Below are 22,228 nucleotides of genomic sequence, written 5' to 3'. Positions count from 1 at the left end.
TACATCTGGAATACTTACCATATACAGTCAATTAAAAACATACTATATACACATTGGCAATAATCACTAAAAAAATGTGAGAGCAAAGTCTAGGAACTAAGCACTGAATCCTCACATGCACATGTAAGAAGAGAATCCACTGTTACCACATGAATATAACAGGTTTGTACAGCATGATACAAATGAAGTTCAAACCGAATTTTTAAAAAGCAGGTTCTTAGAATCATAGGATCATTTAGGTTGGAAAAGATGTTCAAGACTGCCAATCTACCACGTCCAAGTCCACCACTAAACCACGCTCCTAAGCACTACATCTACATGTCTTTTAAATACCTCCAGGCATGGTGACTTAACTACTTCCCTGGGCAGCCTGTCAAGTTAATGCTTCACCTTTTTGGTGAAGAAATGTTTTCTAATACTCAATCTAAACCTCATCTGGCACATCTTGAAGCAGTTTCCTCTTACCCTGTTGCTAGCTGCCTAGGAGAAGAGACCAGTCTCCACCTCACTATGGCCTCGTTTCAGGTAGTTGTAGAAAGTAATAAGGTCCCTCCTGAGCATCTGTTTCTCCAGCCTAAACAACCCCAGCTCCCTCAACCACTCTGCCTAAGACCTGTGCTTCAGCACCTCAATGTCTTTCTTGTAGTGAAGGTCCCAAAAATTCAACACAGGATTTGAGGTGTGGCCTCACCACTGCCCTGGTCCTGCCGGCCACACTACTGCTGATCCAAGCCAGGATGCCATTGGCCTTCTTGGCCACCTGGGCTCACTTCTGGCTCATGTTTAGCTGCTGTCAACCAGCACCCCCAGGTGCTTTTCTGCCAGGCAGTTTTCCAGACACCCTGCCCCTAGCCTGTAGCATTGCCTGGGGTTGACAGAAGTGCAGGACCTGGCACTTGGCCTTGAATCCCATACAATTGATCTTGGACCATCACTCCAGCCTTCTTCCCTCTAGAGAGCCTTTCTGCCCTCCAGCAGACTCCTGCCCAGCTGAAGTATGATCGGCAAACTGACCGAGGGTGTTCATTTCATGCCCAAGACAGCCTCCAACTATCACATCACCCTGTCTGCAAACAACAGGTTCAGACAGGTGCCTTTCTAGGTTGGCTGACTCACCAATTGTGTCAGGAAGTATCTTCCATGAGCTCCAGGAACTTCCTGGACCGTTTCCATCTACTGCATTAAAAGGACTATAACCACCGACAAAACTGATGGATATTCTCACTACTGACATTTAGCAATTCCAAGTACACAGTCCTGTGAGTTAGCATATTCTTTATAAATAAAATACATCAGACAAATTAACACTTACCCATAAAAAACTGTAGTGCAACATTGTCTACCAGAATATGGTCCAGAGGGACTGTGCAAAGTTTTCCAAAGTTTGCTGCCAGTTTCACAGTATCTATTTCCTGTAAGACACAGTTCAGTGTGTTCATAGGCTTCTTTTACATTAACTTTTAAAACCTGTACTTACCACAAAACAGATAGGATAAGAAAAATTACATATAATAAAGTAGCATCTCAATGATTAGCTATTTTCACAATCACTAATAAATGAAGGTCTAGATTAGAAGGTCATGTTCCCATAATTATCTGTCTTCAAAACGGGCTGCAGCTATTCAGCTACATGATAAGGTGGATTTTAAAACTGCTGTTCATGTAATGCTCTACAGGTCAAATTAACCCCAAATCCCTCATCAACAGAGACAGTGGCAGAGAATTAATTAACAAGAATTAATTTCAGCTTTTGATGGGCTGCAGCTCACCACAACTTAAATTCATCTCTGTCACACTTTCTTCTGCCAATATGACATTTCTTGCTGTTACAATAATACCTTCAGGTCCACCTATAGAATGCTTAATCATTTTAATAGTCAATATATGCAGAATATCACATTATCTTGGAACCACACCCAGGCCAAATTAAGAGAGTCAAAAAGTAAAGCCAAACATACCAACTCTATCAAACAGAGAGAGCTATCAAACATGGAAACCAAACAACTAGTCAGTCATTTGCAACCTCACTCTTTCGAAACTAAAAAAAATTTAAAACACTTACTTTTCCTGACTGCAACCTCTGAATTCTTGAATCACATACTTTTATAACATATAATAAACTGTTTATTTGATTTTTTATAGTGTTGATATCTGAAAGCAAAAAAAAGACAATTAAGCAATGCAGATAACTAAATGAAGGCTTGGGGATTTTTTCAGTTTAAATACCTCACTGATGGAAGTGAACAAGAAGAAATATTTTTCTCTTCCCTTTTTCAGATTAATGGTTAACTGACTACCAGGTTTGATTAATACCTTAAATATTACTGAAATTCAGAACCACCAGTCAGGCAGTTTTGATTTAACTAAAATGCATTTAGCTAACCAAATACTCTATACTTACAAAAAGTAATCAAACACACGCCAACCAACAAAACACTTACAAAAATGAAAATTTGTGTTTTAACACTTCTTATGCAATTTATTTTTTTTTAAATAAAATACTTTATACTATGCTGCATCAGAGCTTTTATTTTCTAATTGCTGCAATATTCTACAGAGATCATGCTGGTAAATGCGTTTAATATTTTGCAAAACCATGCAGCACTAACCATCTCCCGCTGTATCTAGAGATCGAAGATACTGCAGCTCTTCACTTGCTTTATCTTTCACTGCTTCCAACTCTCCTATATTATCACTTAATTTAATAATATTCATAAAGGCCTCATAGTTACAGTTGGAATCACGAATCTGAAACACAAAGTTTTACAGTGTAAGTAATGCAAAACAGCTAAAAGCACAAGACATGATTTTTCTTCATGTGAACTAGTTTGATACAGCACTGCAAAGTGGCATTTTGAAAATTCTTTGATGTTTCTAAATCTTCCTTTTGGTACTGAAATTTTACATGAACTAAGAAAGAAAAAGTATGCACAGTCAAAACCTATTTCACACCATCACTTTCTGTTCTCAAGAAGTACAACAATGACACATGGAAAGTCCATCAATGTTCTTAATTAAGATCTTCTCCAAAATCCAATCCATCTTCTTCTTCTATTATCTCCTAAGCTAAGTGGGCAGAAAACGGTGAGGCCACTGAAAGGGTTCGGCTTTACCAAGATCCCATGCAAGTATACACACTCCCAGAGTAATGGCTTCTTAAGATACAAAATTACAAAAAGAGTTAAAACATTCTACAATGTAATCATAACCTACTGAGGGGAAAAAAAAGTAAATGACTCTGCTCTGGAACCCTAATTCAGATACCCTGGCAAATACTACTAAGCTAATTAAATACATACTATTTTACCAGTATTGGCAGAGAGTGAACCTGCTCGAGGGACTCAAAGGAATTTGTGCAAGTGAAGGAAGCCTGCTGTGCTGCCAAGATCACTGGAAACTGTGCTGTGAATGCAGCATGGAGATCAGGGGAAGGCTGGCAGCTTTACAACACGTGCACGCAGGGGCTTAGGGTTGAGTTCTAATGTTGTCTTTACCATCTGAAGCCAAAAAAGTCACTTCACCTACATCTCTTAAAAATGCTTACTTTGATACGGAAATGTAATACTTGGTCTGTACCACAGAAGTGCATTGACATGAGTTGCACGAAGCAGAAAGAATGAAGACTGGATACCATTGATCAAAGTTAATGGAAAAATCTCCCTAGAAATCTCCTTTTATAAGTAAGAGTACAAGGAATACTTGAACTTCAAACATTTTGTAAAAATGTTAATTTCACAGTGAAGAGAGAAGTTTGAATTAACTTCTAATTTTATACGGAAGCTTTATATTTTATTGCAACAGAATTAGTATTGAACTGTGGTATGCCTAGAAACCTGGAATTAAACTTCTCTTTTTCAGAAACTGATTTTTTCATTCAAGTCTGACTTTATGTCAAAGGTTCCAAAAGGAGCCAGGATTTATTTCAGTCATCTCTGCTTCTGACCTTAATTTCTGCAACAATCTCCATTTCATAAGACTTGTATTAAATTTTTTCCTTATCTTTTGCCCAGAACATTTGCTTCTTCATCTCAGAAAGCAATTTTGAAAATTACTTATTTGGGACATCACCATCACAACAGAAAGCTTTATAAAAAACTCAGAATCCTATCACTGGATGCAGCCGGGGGCAGTGCTCGGTAAATAAATAAAGAACATGCGTAGAAGGAAAAGGGAATCAAAAATTGAGAATTCTGGTCCAGATGAGCAATATTTTTTCTTATTAAAGCTAGGTTCCTGTAGAATAGCAGCATGCAAACTTTTACATGAAATAGAGGAGGCTGGAGTGAAGGAAACATTGTACACGTGCACTTGAATCCATTCCATATTCCATACTTAACAAGAACTTTGAAATGGAACGGTATTTTCAGTATAGCATTTGAATGTACACTATAAGATTAAAATCTACAAATAAAAAGAGAGAAGTTAGGGGGGGAAATTAAAATTGATTCATGAACTATAAAGGATAATAAAGTATAAGAGTAAATATTAACTTGCTCTGCAAAGAATCAGTAATGTTAGTTAAAGCAGAATTATTCTATTTATGTTAGCTTTACTACACAATATGACTTTTAAAAGTTATGGGGCTTTTCTTGCAGGTGCATTAGAGAGTTATCAAAGTAAAAAATTTGTTTCTTCCCATTCAGTTGAATTATTTAGGGTTAATACAAACAGTCCTAAAACAATTGCCCTGCAATTCCTTAGCAGAAAGTAAATCTTACTAGTTTTCATTCTTGAGGCCTCTTAAGCTTGAAAGGACAAACTGTAAACACAGTCAGGGGAAAACACTTCCACTGTTACCATACTTCCCGAACAGCCAAGCAGAACAGTCAGAGGAGTGAACTTTACATTCTGTCATACATTTGTCCTCAGTCAGGCAGCTTCTACTGAACAGCCAAAATGAGGAGTGTGGATAATATAGATTCTGTGTGTTTATGTGTGTATAAAATGTAATATAAAGTTCACTGTCTCTGCCAACATAACCAGTGGTAATGCTAATACCAAACATCTGTCCATCATGATTATAGGGAACACAAGTAAAGCTTTATAAGAAAATGGTCTGGAAATATAATTAATTTTAAACATTTTAAATCTTACCATCCATATGACATACTGATTAATATAATCAGGATCACTGAGCTGGTTTATTAATGGAAGAAGAATTCCTCGGGAGAGGATTTCCTAAAAAACAAAAGATAATAGATTATTTTATACACTTACTCATAAAGCTAGTATAACTGCAACAATTTAAACATCACTGCGTAGAGCTTAAAACACAAAAGTGTAATTACAGAAAAAATTTAATAGGCACTACCACATTCTCTTCCAATTAACATTACAAATGCAATTTGTAATTACAACAAATTACAAGAAAAACCTCCCCAAGAAAAAACAACCTCAAGAAAAACAACATCCATTTTCTAATGCTTTTCTCATGCTGGTAGAGCTGAAAGAACCTCCAAAAACATTTCGCACAAACTGTTCACTGCTATTAAATACTTATCAAGACTCTACAGCTTTTAAAATACCCTAATATTAAATTAGATCAATTTTAGAAAATAAGAGCAGCAGTTTAGATCTAAAAAAATTTTTTTGACATTAAACCAAAGAATTGGGATGGCTTTTAGAGTCTGTACTTACCCTGACAAAGTATCGCATGATCTTGTTCTGGAAGTCTCCAGGAGGTAGCAATATATACAGTAAAACCTCACACAGATCCCTTAGGAATCCTAGAGAAGGAAAACAAAAACCCCTCAGCACAATTTCATATTCTTTTACTTCATATCTTACCTAATATTATCAAATCCCATAGATAAATCCTTAATTTTGAATTCAAGTATATAATCATTTATCTCTTACAGTCCAAGCATCACAGTAGCAACTTTCAGATGGAATATAAGCATCACTGATGAGAAAGATCTACCTCAAACCCAAGACAACAAAAGCCAAATTCCAAGATAAAAAAAACCCCCAACAACCTAACTCTAATGCATTTTCCTTACATAACATACACCGCTTTTTTCCCCCCCCTCCTTCAACACTTTGCCAAAAGAGATAGTGTTTTTTGAAGGAAGACTACAGAATAGTGGGTAAGGAAGGCATATCTAACAAAGAGCAGTAAGAATCTGCAAAACCATCCCCTCCCTCCCAGGAAAAAATATTTCTATCTTAAAATTCATCCAATGAAAGGAGGAAGACTTACATATGTACGTGCTTTGTTTTAATTATAGCATTACTATGTACAAACCAGAGGAAATATATATGTATGGTAAATAACCACACTCTGAAAGTCACAAGCTAAGATTTAATGCATTTCATATTATGAACACAACTGTTAGTATTTTAGTTTAGTCTCCCATACTAAAATATTTACTCAGAAGATAATATTGAGAGACCTTCTTCATCTTTGGGAGAAGTGCAGACTAGATCACGACAGACTTCTTTTTCCATTTCAACTTCAACCTCAAAGAATGTATCTACAAGTTCCTCAGCTTGATCTATGCAAAAGAAGATTAAAAAAACCATGTTTTTGTCAAGACTGAAAACTTGAGAGCAAACTTGAATTATAAAATAAGGCTAACTGTATTTCACACACAGAAGATACCAGCCTACTCAGACTCAAATAAAAAATATTTCACTTTACCTTTCATCTGATCACCTTTCTCTGCTATCCTTTGCTGAGCTTTTCTGAAAACTCGAAGATGAGTGCCAAAGTCATCAACAAGTCGTGTAGTGAAATAAGGCTGCCAGTCTGTTTCCTTTGACCTATTAGTAAAGGACATCCACGGAAATGAATTATTTTATTCTGAACACAAAGAACAATAATAAATTTCTGCTTCTCCTTCCTTCCTGCCAAGAGCCACACTGATAGTAAACATGCAAAAGCAAAGAAATAAATCAGTCTCCTAATTGCCTATCCACTGAAAAAACAGATATTGTAAAATATCACTCCTGCACCAGATTAATATTAATGTTTGATTTAGCTGAAAGTCAACACTTGCATCTGGAATAGTGTTCTGATTCATGACATTGTCAAATATCTGTGAGAAGTCCTGACATAAACAGTTTACAATGTAAAACTAAAATACTCTCCAGGTCTTTTTCAGCCATACTTCCTACCATTTTGGAAGGCATCTAATCAAAATAATTTTCCTCTGAATTTGAAGAAAATGTACCACTGAGAAAACACACATTTTACATGAAACTAAATGCACTCTAATATTATCAACATTTGACTCCACAGCTTAGATGAGGTACTTAGCATACTCTTCCAACAACACATATAGGTTTAGGTTAGAAAATAGTCACTGTTAGATTTACATAAAATGACTTCCTTAGTGGTGTGAAAAGGATAGAGAAATTTTTATGATATCTGGCCTAACTAGGCAAACTAAAAATGTGATTTTTGCGTTATAGGTTCAATGAATATTGATGCTAGTAATAGCTCTCATCCTGCATTAAGTGTTTTATCGCCTGACCTCTCTCAAGATGCCCACTTTTTTATAGCAGGAATCCTTCTACAACATTTCCTTTTGTTGTGTTTGTTCCCTTACCTACTCTTCTTTCATCGAGAAGAGGGAAAGAGATAAGGAACTCTGGAAGAAAGGGAAGGCTACTGCAAAATCTAGACGTGTAAATAAGAAGCAGAGCTATCCCAAAGGGCAGTTGATCAAACCATTCCTATGGTTTGATCCAGATCCCCCATCCGCACAAGACAGAACAGCACAAAACCACTGGGTGGCAGCCTTACACCAGGCTCCCAAAGCTGCAGCCCTCAGGGAACAAAAAATTCTCACTGTACTCATTCTCCCCAGAAGCTGACAGGCTGAATGAAACTATAGGCGATGGTTCTAATCTCAACTGCCTCAGCTATATCCAACTACAGGCATTATAAATACACTACATCATTTTTTCTGCAGACAAAGAATTGCTGCAGGCCTGTGAAATTGATTTGCTTTGTACAGCAGAACATAACTGCACAGGAGCAGTGACTATTTTTGAAGAGCTATAGTACTGCCGGAAAGAAAAATAAACTTGCTAGAACCTGACCTACTTTGATACAAACTCAGTGTTTGACACTGTCCAATGAAGTAACTTTGCTAAACAAAGAAACACTGAAGCTGGGTAGCCAGGTCCATTTCATGCAATCGTAAGTTTGGCTGCTGTAACACAGTTCATTTAGCATAACTTTCACTATTTCAATACTGTTTCCTAGGATTGTCATTATTTTACTACTAGTAAGATTATATTATAATTAACTTTTCGTTATTAAACCCAGCTCTCTATCTTTGACTCTCACTGTCAGAAAAGCACACTAACCTCCATTTTCAAGAGGGAGGGGATAACAACACCTTAAAATTGCTAAAAAGTGACGAACAACCTCTTGTGCAGAGAAAGCAAGTAACAATAAGCACAGTGGGATGAGTACCAGAAATAAAAACTTTAATAAATGCGTATATGGGCATAAAGACATGTGGTACCTGGGCTGAGAAATCAGCCATGTTAAATAAGTGAATTTCCCAGACAAGCTGCTTAATCAAGTAGCAGGAAGTCGGGGAACAGCAGTAGAAATAAGGGGTAAATAAGAAACTACCCACTTGTTCTGAATCAATCCTGTGTTAAAAAAAGTATTTGCATGTGTGGCATTCCATTTCATTCCACAGACTACTATTCTTCTTAAATCACCCATTGTTCTTACATATTGAAGAGCCACACCACTTCTAAAAATCATTTGAGGTGATACATGTGTTGAATTCAGACTTTCAGATTGACTTACCTTGGGAGTAGCACTACTCTGTACATGAAACAGACCTCAATACAAAGAGGTCATGATTCACAAACTTAATGCTTAAGTTGCAAAAAGGAAAAAAAAAAGAAGGCAGTTCAGTGATTTAGACATTAATCTAAATTTTGAAATGGCCATTTTGCAAAAGATCGTGACTACAAGTACCATCATCTCCACTATTTCCCTAAGTGATCAGCAAAAGACTGTACTTCTCACAATCTAATCCTAAATTTTTACATGTTCTTACTGTAAAGGGCACTGAACTATGCTAGTAGATAAACTTAATCACTTATCTACTACCATATAATTCACAGTATATTGATTTAAATAAAAATAAACCTTACCTGGCAGAAAACTGAACAAGTGCATACTGAAGAGCCTGCCTAATTTCCAGAAGAAAGGATTCATCATCACTTAGTGTGTAATACCAATACTGCACATAGTCTCTCAGGGAAAACTGGATTACCTGAAATTGGAAAGGAAAAAAAAAAAAGAACTAATGACAAAGGACAAAAAAATATACAACAGTTTTTTGTGCCTGATAATGCAATAGCAGTTATCTTAAAAGGTTACCAGAGTGAACAATACTCCCTTACCATTAGGAAACTGGGAGTGAAACAATAAAATTCACACACTGAAACTTCTTATTCATACTGGTTTGCACACCCTGTTTTTATCACTTCTTTTTCAGACTGGTTTGCACATAATGTTTTTATCACCACTACACTGAGAAAATATAATATACTGAAAATATACTCAAATATTGCCCAATATGCTGGCCCATCTCCCATGGTTTTTTCATTTATCACTCTCAAATATGATAAAAGCTTGAAATTCTATTTGTCACTCAACTACTTCTGTATTACATAGTCAATACCTGCAAAGAAAATAAAAGTAGGTTAAATAGTCCTGGTTAGAACTTACCTGTTGCAAAGGCTCATCAATTATGTTCGCACCTGTCAGTCTTCTGTCAATCTTAATAGGTCTGGCTTCACGTTTCATTTCTTCTATGCACTTGAAAGAGATTGGGAAATGTAACTTTGTAGGATTTAGCTCTAATTAAAAAACAGCTCTACTGTTTATGACATATATATACACACTTCCAGTAATGACCTTATATATTTTCCATATTATTATAATTTATAGAGAGGATATAATCATAGAATCACAGGATTATATAGGTTGGAAGGTGTAGTTCAACACCCCTGCAATGAGCAGGGACATCTTCAACTACATCACGTTGCTCAGAGTCCTGTTCAACTTGACCTGGAATGTTTCCAGGGATGGGGCATCCATCCACCACAATATTTTCTGTGTTTTTCACTATATAGTGCATAATGATGAGGGCCTCCTGAAAACCTACTTCTTGCTTATTATAAAGGAGTAAGTGTTTGCTAAATTACTGGATCAGAAGGAAATAAAACTCAAATAGTTAGAAAAGGAGGGAAGAGGGAGACACAACAACAGCACAAGATAGCTTTTGTGCAAGACTCCAGTTCCTCACTCGTTTGTGAACTCGATCATGCAATCTCAGGCAGATAATTTTCAGTTGGGCTTTTGGTTTCTTTATCCACCTCAGTTTATTCTATATGCCAGAAGAGAAATTACTTTTTTGTACCATTGCTACTCAACAAATGAGCCTTTGAAAAGTAATTAAGGAGGGAAAGAAATTACTTATAGAAGGATTTGCAACTCAGAGCAGTTAACCCCAAGAATGACCTCATCAGAGGTGACTTTTGGCAAGTGACATACTGAAAAAAAGAACTCGCTTTATCAGTGCCTCTCTCAAGTGGACTAATGCAGTGTCTTCCTACAAAATTTCAATGAAATAGGCAATAAATTCCTCTACTTTCACAGAAGTAACAACCCAACAACTTACACTATTGTTCAAATAAACCAGTAATTTCTTTGATCTAGAGAGAAAGCTATGACTATATTGGAAACAAAGAAGAACTGCCAAAACCATAAATGAAGGAATTATAAACCATATATCCAGGGAATCTATTCTATGTGACTCGCCCCGAGTATCTCTCATTCAAAGCAGTTAACAGTGATAAGGCAGTGAAATACCTGAGGCCAGAAAAAAAATCATCCTCCTACTTAACCAACTCTCTATCACAACACAGAAATATTTTGTTGCAAAATTCTGTATATTCTTTAACTTTCAAGACAGGGAAACTGTCTAATACAAGTAAGACTGGGTCAAATCCAAACAGTTAGTATATTCCACCCATATACTAAGGAATTTGCAAAGTATTTTTGTGCTGATCATGTCAAAATCACCAAAATGATACAGAACTAAATAATGAAATATTTTTACTAAGCACAGCATAGTACAAATCACCAGACAAAACTGTCAAAAGACTTTTGAAGGACTGCATGCATAAAACCACATTTGGAAAACACAGAGGAATATACAGCAGCAAAAAAAGCAGCAGCCACAAGAAAGAGAGGGACACAGAGACTATGCAAGATTACTTGGTAAAAATTTGAATGTTCATATGCTCATAGAATCCAGGTTTTCACCTGGATTTCAGGAATTCATCTTGTCCAACCTTCTGCTCAAAGCAGAGCCAACTACAAGGTTAGACCGTTTTTTCATATTCTTTTTCTCCAATGAAATCTTTATGTGCCTGCAGTATAATTTAACTTGCTTTCGATATGTCTGAAGACATCTAAAATTTAGAGTATGTGCTTCTATTTCACTATAGGTACAACAGCTGACTGTAGTCTCACTTGGAGAGCATTGCTGGTTTTACATCTGCCTTCCAGACACCGACACAGAAGACAGACTTCAAGGAAGGATCCAACTCACATGACAACTGTCCAACTTGACGGCACTTCACTCACAATTAGTCTGATGCACTCTACCAGTAAGAAATTATTAGTCAGGAAAAACGGTTATCACTTGTTTTTGTTACATTTGACTCCTCCTTGCTTCATTTTAAGCAGGTAGGAAGCACTTGGGAGGAATGCGAGACACAAACTCCACAAAGTGAGATGCAGCACAAACAAATGCAGGCTCCACAAGCATCTAACTGCATTGACTGAGTAACTTCAGACTTTTGCTTCACTGCACTAATGGGTATTTTTGAAGTCCTCTTTTGAAACTCTTAGGTAGCTGTCAAATATGAGATATGCCTCGTTTGGACTGTGCTACTATTTCCCTTATTGCAGTCACAGGGTTTCATGAATGGACAAGACACAGGATATTTACACATCTGCATCAAATCTGTGACATAGGCTATGACCCAGTGACTTCAAGAGACTCAGAGACTATTCAAGGACCCAACATGCAACTACAGCCTGTAAGTTGTTATCACTGTTATCTTACTGTTCTTTGGCAATATTGTACCCAGCCTACAGAAACTCCTTGTCTTTTGGGTAAAGCTTAGAGACATCAACTACAAGAACGAAACATTTCACACTTCTGTTTAAGCTAGAGTGAATCTGCAAGTTAAATTGAAAGTAGCATTCAAGTTAACAGTTCAGAAGGCTCTAAATTTACCTTTCATTCAACATTGTTTTAACACAAGCCTGCAGACAACTGTGTATCTTGCAGAGCCAGTACATTATTGCATCATCCAGTAGGTTTCTGACACAAAAGTTATATAATGACTTGCAAAAAGAAAAACAAGTCTAAGTGTAATTTTTAAGCCTCCCTATGTGTATGTAAACAAAGAAAAAAATAGCAGAAAGGTATACAATCTTCCATCAAATGTACATTAAGTATTCTCCTTAATGTGAGGTATTCATTATATATTTGCTAATAGGTAAAATTTGCAGCAATCATGGAATCAGCACCAAATCTGGTGTTCTAACATATGGTACCTTCTACACATTACATCCAGCCACAACTTTGATGGTCTATATTACAACTGATTTCTGTAAAATCAAGCATTTGAGCTTTTATCTTAGCCTAAAGAAAATCTCTAAGTACCAAAAATAACCCAAAACTATCAACAGAACTCTGATGAAAAGACCATCTTATAAAGAACCAATATCACCAGATTACTCCTCAGACTACTGGAAAATAATTTAATGTTAAGGTGAATTCAGTTTGTACTTGGTTCATGGAAGAAGTATAATCTATACACACCAGCCATAGAAAAAATATTCATTGTTCAAGACCACTTAGGGCCACAATGGTTTTAAACATGAAAAAACTTCAAGTTAAAAATATTACTTTCCATACAAGTCAGCAGAAATTTAATACAGATATAGCAAATAGGAATCACAAGCAAACATCACATTTGGTTTTGGTTGGGACTCATCTCTACTGGCACTGCTACTGAAAAGCTCAGCTGCACTTGTTAACGCTACTTTAATGCGGTGGCAAAAGAGAAATGCAAAACACTATTGTAGAAGACAAACAGATTTTATTTGGTGAACAGCTCCAAACAGCAATTAATACGTCAGCTAAAAATAAATACCTTTGTATTACAGGACTTAAACCCAGAGATTAGTCAAGACAGGTCAGTTGAGGAAAAGTGCTGTGTCAATAGTCCATACTCAAATCAGAAGTCAAACTACTGAATTTGCAAAGATTACACAAAAAACTCCACAAGAATTTAGTCCTTTATAAAGCAACCAGAGCATACATATATACTGAACCCCAAAAAAGTAACATTAACATTAAAAAAAGTTTCAGCATGCAGAGGAAATTTAAAAGACAGAAAAACTTCTCTAAATCCGCTCTCAAAACACAGGACATAAGTAACACTCCACAACCTATATAACAGAAGCACTAAAGTCTATATAGCACCAAGAATCTTAGCCATCTAAAAGGAGGTTTCATTAACAGAACAGAAACATTAGCTGTCTGCTGACTTCTCCTTTTTCAGCCTTAACCTCAGTATTTTTCATCTGGAGCAGTGACCTTTCTTTACATTTTTTAGGATATACTTTCAGATTTATTTTAAAAGATTCAAAGACCTAAGTTAAAAGGCCACTTACCAAACCAGCTATGAACCAGACACAGAAAAAGTTCTGTGATTAGAAAACATACTGCTGAATCACAAGGTAAATTTCTGTGTTACTAATAATGCAGAACACTCACCCCCTTTGATAGACAGTATGAAGTGTAGTGACTAATAGCTAAGAAAGAACAAACAGGATGTTTCAGTCAGAATAGCTGTGAGATTAAACTTAAAATAATTAGCAATCTTTGGGTTTTCTGAATTCTGATGCGCGCAAATGGGTCGGACCAAGAGATATATATGAACTTCTCAGCTGACAAGATGCATTGGTTCATACACCAGGAATTCCTAGAAATTCTACCTCTTGGCTATTAACAACATTTTCTTGTACTAAACAGATGCAGATTTATCCAGTTAGGAACCCTGAACTTTAAATCCATCAACCAAAATGACGTGTCTGTTAGGAACTCAGAAAAGAAAAGAGGTGAAAAGTGGATTCCACTGCTGCTCTTTATTCATCTGTGCCTTTCCAGAATTTTGGTAGGTCTTGAAGAGAGCCAAAGATAACCTCTACATCCTTGAAGTACTGCAAATGTAGACTTTGTAACAGTTTGACTTTCATAGGCAAGCAACTTTCTGACCACAACCAAAAGTGGAGAGACTATAGATGCAGTGATGGAAGACACCTAAATAGTGATGACAATCTTGCACAAAAAAGTAAGGAACAGCTACCCCCCAGAACAAACCAACACACATGCGTAGTCTAGAAAAGAATGGTTTAGTCATTTCCTCACAGATGATATTAGCCAGTCATATCATACTCATTTCTCATAATGAAGAAAAAATACTTTAAACAAACTTTCCATAACCTATTAAAAACCTTGTATTTCATAAAGGAAAAATATTGCATTTCACTTGCACATTGCAGCTGACTCAAAAGACAAAAGCAGGCTATTTTACCTTAAGAAATGGGAATAATTCTTAGATTAAAACTGATTATTTCTAACCAAGTTATAAAATCTGATCTAGAAGTTAAGACCAGAAAACTTTCCTTACCTTAGGGATCCCAACTGATGTACAAGGGAGAAACGAATGTTCGCACTGCTCAAGGTATTTTTCTGAATTGCTTTTTCCAAATAAAAGAGTAACCACAAAACCCCTAAAATGGAAAAAGAAAGACCAGGTGCAACAACAGCCACATTTTCTGACCTCTAGAAAATATTCAACAGCAAGTTATAAAACGACAATATATGACAGTTCTCACTGTTTACTCTTGTGCTTTTTCACACTGTAACGTGCTGCTCAAAATAACTGACAGAACTCTTAAGTATGAAGTTTCCCAGTCTTGTATTATCTGTCTTGATATATTCTTACCACACAGCAGATCTACATAGCATTGTCTATGCTACAGTGTGCCTGCTCTGATGGCACATTGCCTGTGTTCATAAATATTAGCACGTGGGAAGAGGGGTACATACAGAAGTTGCTCTGGTTGTATTTACATGAAGATTCTCCTACTTCAACACTATGAAGAAATAAACTCTGTAGGCTACTTCACTGTAGCATAAGCCACAAAATCACAGTCCAGGAATAAACTGATGCAGCAAGCATAACTAACCGTTGCATATGTTTAGACATTGCGCTCACCCTTGCTACAACAGTAAGAATTTATTTACAGCTTATGACACCAGGGGACAAAAACACATGAACATCAAGCTGGTTTTACTGAGAAATAGATGAAAACCTAGTGTCTCTCCCAATTATAGCATAAGCAGAGCATGTAGCCTTTGAAATATCAAGCAAAGAGGAAAAGAAAATAGATTAGCCTTGGGATGGCTAAGCACAGACAGCTTTTTACACAAATTTCAAAGCATTCAGTTAAAAGGCCAGCTGACCAGCATTTGTGACCACAGGAACTCACAAAGCTATTCCAGGCTTGAAATGTGCTGAAGTAATACATTCTTTTAATATACATAGCTGTTGATATATGATACTCTCTCTCACTTGTAAGATTAGAGAAAAATTCTTATCCAAGCTAAAATATGCCATTTAAAGGTTTTGATTCCCAGAATTAAAATTTTTCTTTTCAAGTCCCCCAGAGGCCCAGTAATTCAGAAGCTGGGATGTTAACTCCATGAAAGAGGGAAAAAAAAAAAAAAAAAAAAAAGGCTTGACAATGCATAAGAGGAGTTTACTGGATACTCTAATTCCCTTGCAGCAATCTTTACCTGACATATGACAGCAAGGAACAAAAGCAGGTTTAATTGCTCTTCTGCTCCTTATCACTTTAAAATCATAACACCAATCAGAGTTCACAGACAAGAACTTCATGTTTCACTAAAGTTTTGGGTTTTTTTTAATTATTAAAGTTTGGATTTGCTTTTGATCCTCTATGACTTTTCTATTAGAAACCTCAGTTGTCTTTTAAAGAAACAGTATACTCAAATTTGGTCTAAAATCAACTTTAACTTCAAACATCCATCAGCAAGCTGCTTCTCCTCCTTTATTCAAAAGGACTGAAGCCTTGGAAATAACTACCTATACATTATATCTCTGTTTTCTCTCAAATATTTTCATGCTTTTAAAGTTAATGACTCATTCTAAAATACTAATACTACCGATACAGTTTAAAAATACGCTCATCTTCTTAGATGCCTTTAAGTATTTTCAGTTTTATCCTAGAAATGCTAAGAGCTTCTTCTGTGGCAGAATCTAATACATTTTATTCTCTAATGTAAAATCTTGTGAGTATTAGAGAAGGATACATAGTCTGACCATTCAGGGCATCTGCTAGCTAACCTGAATTGTCTGGTGTAAATGCTTATTTAATTCATTAAGATGATTCTCAATACATGAATGACAAATCATATTAGTCTTCCCTAAATGAATAGAGCACAAAAACGAAAAGATTGTATTTTGCTTAATTTTTTTGTAAATTCTTCCAACGATTACTGGATGACCAGCTTTTTTTCAAGGGCAGATTAACAACAGAACAAAGGTAAAAGAGAGAGAAAAATGAAGACCACAGATTTATCATCTTCCCCTCAAATCTGGAAAGTAAGTCTCAGCTGAATGCTTTGTGAAAGTCAAAAAGCAGCTACAGAACCATTCCTGATTTGGTCAGCAGTTACAATCATTAATGGAGCCAGTCAGTCATATACATATGGATGTGATTGAGTATCAATAATTATGGGGTTTGATGACAGAGCAAATTCTTTTAAATGGCAAAGCAATTGATGATCCAAGAAATTTCAATTTTTTTATTTGGCAAAATTACAATTCACATCATTTTTATTTTACTTCCTTAGGACTGAAAGAGGGAAGGAAAGAGAGTAAGATAAGAAACAGTCTTAGCAGAAGAGACAGATGGCAACAGACAGTCTCAGCACTCAGATAAAGGGGTTTACACCACTACTTGAAGGAGAGGGAAAAAGAAGAATAACACCCTGTAATATTCTACACAGGTTAATTAAAAAATATCTTTCTTTAGTGTCCTGCTTTTGAGCTCAGTTCCCTAAGTGAATGAGTTACCAGATCCTTAACGGAAAAAGGCTAACATTTTATAAATGAGTCTTGACATGAAACAAAATGAAATAAAGAGAAACTGTGATTTTGAACTTTTATTCATATATACAAATGGTTTCAGTATTCTTCCATGTCCACCAAAATCAATAGTACATTTACTACAAGACATCTGTGCAAACACAGAGTTGAGAGCAAATCAAAAAGAAGTCATTAGCACATAATAGGAGTTAAACAGTATAAACAGATTGATTACATTGACACAGATATAGCATCACCATTGTCTTCCTGCACAGCTCACTGGCGTATAATGTAGATGCTTAGGTCGATACTAAGAATATGACCAGCTGTGATTCATCATTTTCTCTTGCTAAAACTACAAAATGGGACAGAAGCTGGACTTCCACCTAGTGGAAGTCAGAAGTTTTTCATACAGGCCACTTCTTTTCTGAATGAAATATAAAAACCTTGAAAACTGTGTGACAAATTGGACAAGAACTCCAAGTTTCAACAAAAAATTCAACCATAAAAATCCATGTCCAAAATTGTTATTTTGCTCCAGAGAAGGGTACAGTAAATATTACGGACACTACTACAATCATGAACTAAAACTATATTTCTACTATGATCATGAACCAAAACTAAAGTTTTGTTTTCTAAATTTATATATATGATGTTATGACATATAATTGCTAATCATAAGTGCAAAAGTTACTTCACAACAATTTCTGTTTGTTTCTAACAGAAGCATGACCAAGCACTTTGTGAAACTTCAAGGGAATTAATTAAAAAAAAAAAAGCAGGCAAGAATAATTTAGATACAAACCCATTTGGCCTAGTTAGCACTCGCAGTTCTGTGTGCTGAATGTTACAGTAAGTGAGTCACTCTGAAAAAGATTAACAGTGTAAAAAAGGGCCAGATCACAGCTTTAGCCAAGGTGTATATATCAAAGTAACGAAGTGATGACTTTCTACTGCAAGGGCTGAGACCTCACATCTACATACATAAGTAAACACTCTGCTTTAGCAGATACACTACCACTAGATGAATTTTTCCTTAATAAGATCAATGTTTACTGATTTGCTACAAAAATGAACCAAAGCAGCAGAATAACCACGGCAAAGAGATACGAGAGCTGACTTGAGAATGAATGAGCTCAGGCACCACATGCAGTTTAATGGTGCCAAATTGTAGCTGACTTCAGACACGCTCTACGAGACTGCGTTAACCGTTAGCTTTGAAAAGCCAAACAACTGAAACTTTGCAAGAATGAAGGAAGGATAACCTCCTAAGAAATTATTACATCCCATGTTATTTTCCATACTGCAAGTACTAAGGAAGTGGTAAGACAAAACAAAGAGCAGATTCACTCTTGCCCTTTGGATGAACTCTGACTTTTGCCCTGGACAAACAGATAGCAAAATATGCCAACAACACCTGTATCAAGACTTAACAAGACAAAAGCATTTATTTCAAGTTAGTTTAACTAAATCCCTTTTCTAGCAGGCTGACTATTCTGATTCCTCAGAGATGAAATACCAAGCCTAATACAGTTGAAACCCAAGTGTAGCAGCTCTAATTCTGGCTACTAAACGCTACTACATTTTTGATGAAATATACAGGAACATACGTACATTCTGTATGGTATCAAGTAACAAGGGGAAAAAGAATATCCCATTGAGACATTCTAACATGCCATTAAAAATGTTTTAATGGTTACAATGCAGACACCATAATATACAATGTAGTAATGGTGCTAAACTTCACCTGTTTGCTCCCTTCCTGCCTATAAGATAACACATGCTGAACTGATCTACTTGTTCAAAGTGTAGCATTATTTCCATACACCAAGGACAACATCCAGTCACGTGAATCAAGCGCCTTAGGTAGGAAAATGAGATTGTGATAGAAAAGGAAACATAAGTACTTAGAAATACCTGGGAAAAGAACTGACACAGTAATAAAAAGTATGAACTGAAATTACCACTATTTTTATGTGAGCATTTGTCCTCTTAACACCCACTAAAAATAGCTAAGTTGAGATTTCAATTACAAAAATCTTGCTCATAAAGAGGTGCTCAAATGTGGAATATTAATTACATAAAGCCACTTCAGATATTCTGAGCAAGCTCTCTGCTAATACACACATTAAATTTTTTCTTTCACAGAAAATTAAACAAAACACTACACAGTGTACTTACCCACCCACAAAGCAGAGGATATAAAATGCAAAGTAAAATATAGCGAAGGGTCCAAAAGTTACTAGAAAAAGCACAAGGCCAAGACTTCCCCATCCCCAAATGGAAAGACTGGTCTGTAAATAAGAACACATAGAAAAGGAATAATTAATATTATATTCATACAACTTTTAAGTCTCCAGAGCAATACTTGTAGTTTCTACGATGTTTGATACATTTTAACCAGATATAAATTCTCCCTGATGAAATAAAAATTACCTTTGTTTTTAAGAGCATATTGCTATCAAATATGTCCCCCATTATATTGTGGGTCAGTAATCCAGTTTAGCCAACATTAGAGCATTTTTCTTTCAAATACTATTCCTCATCTCTCACTTCAGATGCAACTATCGTCCTTCAAGGCACCACTTTTTTCTTCTCTATTCTCTTTCTGTACACTTTGTTTCTTGAGATCCCTTCCCCCACACCTCTCCCCCCATCCCTGCCGTGTGAAAAGTTCTCCACCACCTCCTCAGAAAAAGCAGGCTTTGAGACAGAACAGGAAGAGACAGAATAGAACCTTGTTTTACACATCTAAGCATGTTATTTTCTACAACCAAGCAATGCTGTTTCTTCCCTAGATCAAAGCAGGTGCAAGACTAAAAAGGTGTCCCTTTCTCCAGTCAAGCCACAGGCAGGTCAACAGGTGCACCAAATAATTGGCACAAGTATACTTCTACTCTTCCCCATAAATAAAAGGGAGGGAAACTTCAGAAACTGATACTTGGGCAGTGGTAGGGAGTTGAGGGTTGTTTGAAAAGCCCATGATGAGGTTAAAGTCAGCCACAAGAGCACATGTGGGCCTGGCACGATTTTGGGGTTGATGTCTGACATAAATGCAGCAGGCAAAACTCCACCTGCACTGGTAACCACCAGTAGTACAAAAAAGGCAGCAAGATTACAGTTATTGTGCCAATATAGGTTATAGTGTAAGTGCATTTATATACATACATGTATATACATACTTGATCTATCTATCTAGACACACGTGTCTGTACATACCTATACGTACATGCATGGTAATCTAAAAAAGCAAGGCAGGGAAACCTGACTGACAATAGTTTTTACACCATCACAATGCTGCAGTGCAGTCAACAAAGCTTATATAAATTTAATTCAATCTAGTCTCTAGTTCAATATGGAAAGCATGTTTCAGCCAAGTCCCAAGAGTGTGAAACACAACGATGACAAGTATTTATAGGCCACCAAAACTGTTCCAGCTCTAAGGTTCTCAATTTTTTTTTTTGGTTGTTGTTGTTGTTGTTGAATTTACGCCTTTCCTAACAGTGATCAAATGACACCCTGATGCGAACTCAGACAACTGTGTCAACAAGTAACACTAAGAAAGTATTTAAATAAACTCGTCTCGCAGTTTGACATTTAGAAAACAAACAGAGATTGAACACCAGATTTGCAGAGAGCCCTTTTTTAGCTTTTAATACGAAGGAGCTACAGATCATTTCTCTCAAAGGACTATTTAGATTTCATCTTTTCATCTTAGGTACAGGTTTTTAAAAAATCAACTTTTTCAAAAAACATTTTAAAAATCCTATAGACAATAAAAAATAATACAAACTAAGACTCCTATATAAAGCACCTTTGATTATTTTCTGAGAGCAAGACCAAAAAGCAAAATCACAGCTCTGAAGAGAGACTGTTTCGCCGATCTAAACTGCAGTCATCAGAATTACTTCATTCTTCTTAGTTAAAAGTTTAATGGAACATTGAGATGAAATTCTATTTTCTCCTAGTTGAACTTTCTTAGCAAGAGGTAAAAGCTGTACTGGCCTTGTTCTTAGTGTTTCAGTCTAGGAAAAATGAAAACATACTAGTATGTAGATGAGTGTAATTGAAGTACCGCAATTAAAAAAACCACATTGCAAGTTATTCAATTCTCTTTAAGCTGAGGAAATGCTTTAATAGATAATATAAACCATAAAAGCCACAACACTAAAATGCTGAATTGGCACTACAAAAAACCAAAAAACTCAATCATAACTGAGTAGAAGATTTTGTTGTTTTGTTGACTCATAGTAAGTAAATGTGTGTAAGTAAACTGTGGCCTTCCAGTACATGAAGAGAGCCTACCAGAAAGATTGAGAGAAACTATTTACAAGGGCATGTAGTGACAAAACAAGGGGGAATGGCTTCAAACTGAGACTAAGTTTAGATTAGATACTAGGCAAGAGGGTGGCAAGGTACTGGAACAGGTCGTCCAGAAAATCTGTGGATGCCCCAATCCTGGCAGTGTCCAAGGCCAGGTTGGTTGAGGCTTTAAGCAACCTGGTCTAGCAGAAGGTGTTCCTGCCCACAGCAGGGGGGTTGGAACTAGATGATCTTTAAGGTCCTTTCCAACCCAAACCATTCTAGGATTCTATGATAAACTCTTTGGAAGATAGAAAGGAGAGACACACCAGTCAAAAAAAAGAAACCAAAAAAACCTGGCAAATGCAACAGAACTAAAACATGAGATCCCATTGCACATCTACATTTCAATACAAAAAGAAGATTCTGCATATTCATGCCCTCAGAAATACATTTTAAAACTTCTGCAGAGCACTACAAGCATGATAAGGAAGATATGCACACAGAAGATAGCATTTAATGATGGTCTTTTTATGTCAAAAACCCATTATGCTTAATCACATCATTCAAAAAAGTTTAAGTTCTAAATATGGGATAAGCACTCTAAATGACTTAATTAAACTAGATGGATGTATATTCAGAGCTGGATGAATGCATAATTAACAAAGAAAGCTCTATAACT

The 22,228-nt window shown here is 36.1% G+C and overlaps 1 protein-coding gene across 6 annotated transcripts in view; it reads right to left on the bottom strand.

The window, feature by feature from the left end:
- SNX13 (sorting nexin 13) overlaps window positions 1-22,228 on the bottom strand; it is a 67,262-nt gene that overhangs the window by 26,621 nt on the left and 18,413 nt on the right. For 5 of the 6 annotated variants that reach the window (XM_042043217.1, XM_042043218.1, XM_042043221.1 and 2 more), the window contains exons 2-12: window positions 19,426-19,538; window positions 14,758-14,860; window positions 9,707-9,796; window positions 9,127-9,248; window positions 6,641-6,762; window positions 6,393-6,494; window positions 5,638-5,726; window positions 5,095-5,178; window positions 2,610-2,748; window positions 2,063-2,151; window positions 1,313-1,412 (exon numbers count right to left, since the gene is read on the bottom strand). In XM_042043217.1, coding sequence (XP_041899151.1) covers window positions 1,313-1,412; window positions 2,063-2,151; window positions 2,610-2,748; window positions 5,095-5,178; window positions 5,638-5,726; window positions 6,393-6,494; window positions 6,641-6,762; window positions 9,127-9,248; window positions 9,707-9,796; window positions 14,758-14,860; window positions 19,426-19,538 — 1,153 coding nt within the window. The remainder of the gene's footprint in view (window positions 1-1,312; window positions 1,413-2,062; window positions 2,152-2,609; window positions 2,749-5,094; window positions 5,179-5,637; window positions 5,727-6,392; window positions 6,495-6,640; window positions 6,763-9,126; window positions 9,249-9,706; window positions 9,797-14,757; window positions 14,861-19,425; window positions 19,539-22,228) is intronic. The other variant, XM_042043219.1, reaches the window with a different exon arrangement.

The sequence above is a fragment of the Corvus kubaryi genome, unplaced genomic scaffold (genome assembly GCF_017639235.1).
Source record: "Corvus kubaryi isolate FWS band 111438036 unplaced genomic scaffold, C.kubaryi_AGA036_p1.0 37398, whole genome shotgun sequence".
Lineage (NCBI taxonomy): Eukaryota > Metazoa > Chordata > Aves > Passeriformes > Corvidae > Corvus > Corvus kubaryi.
Note: the sequence above shows the minus strand (reverse complement) of the source record. Positions and strands in the feature narration are given on the sequence as shown.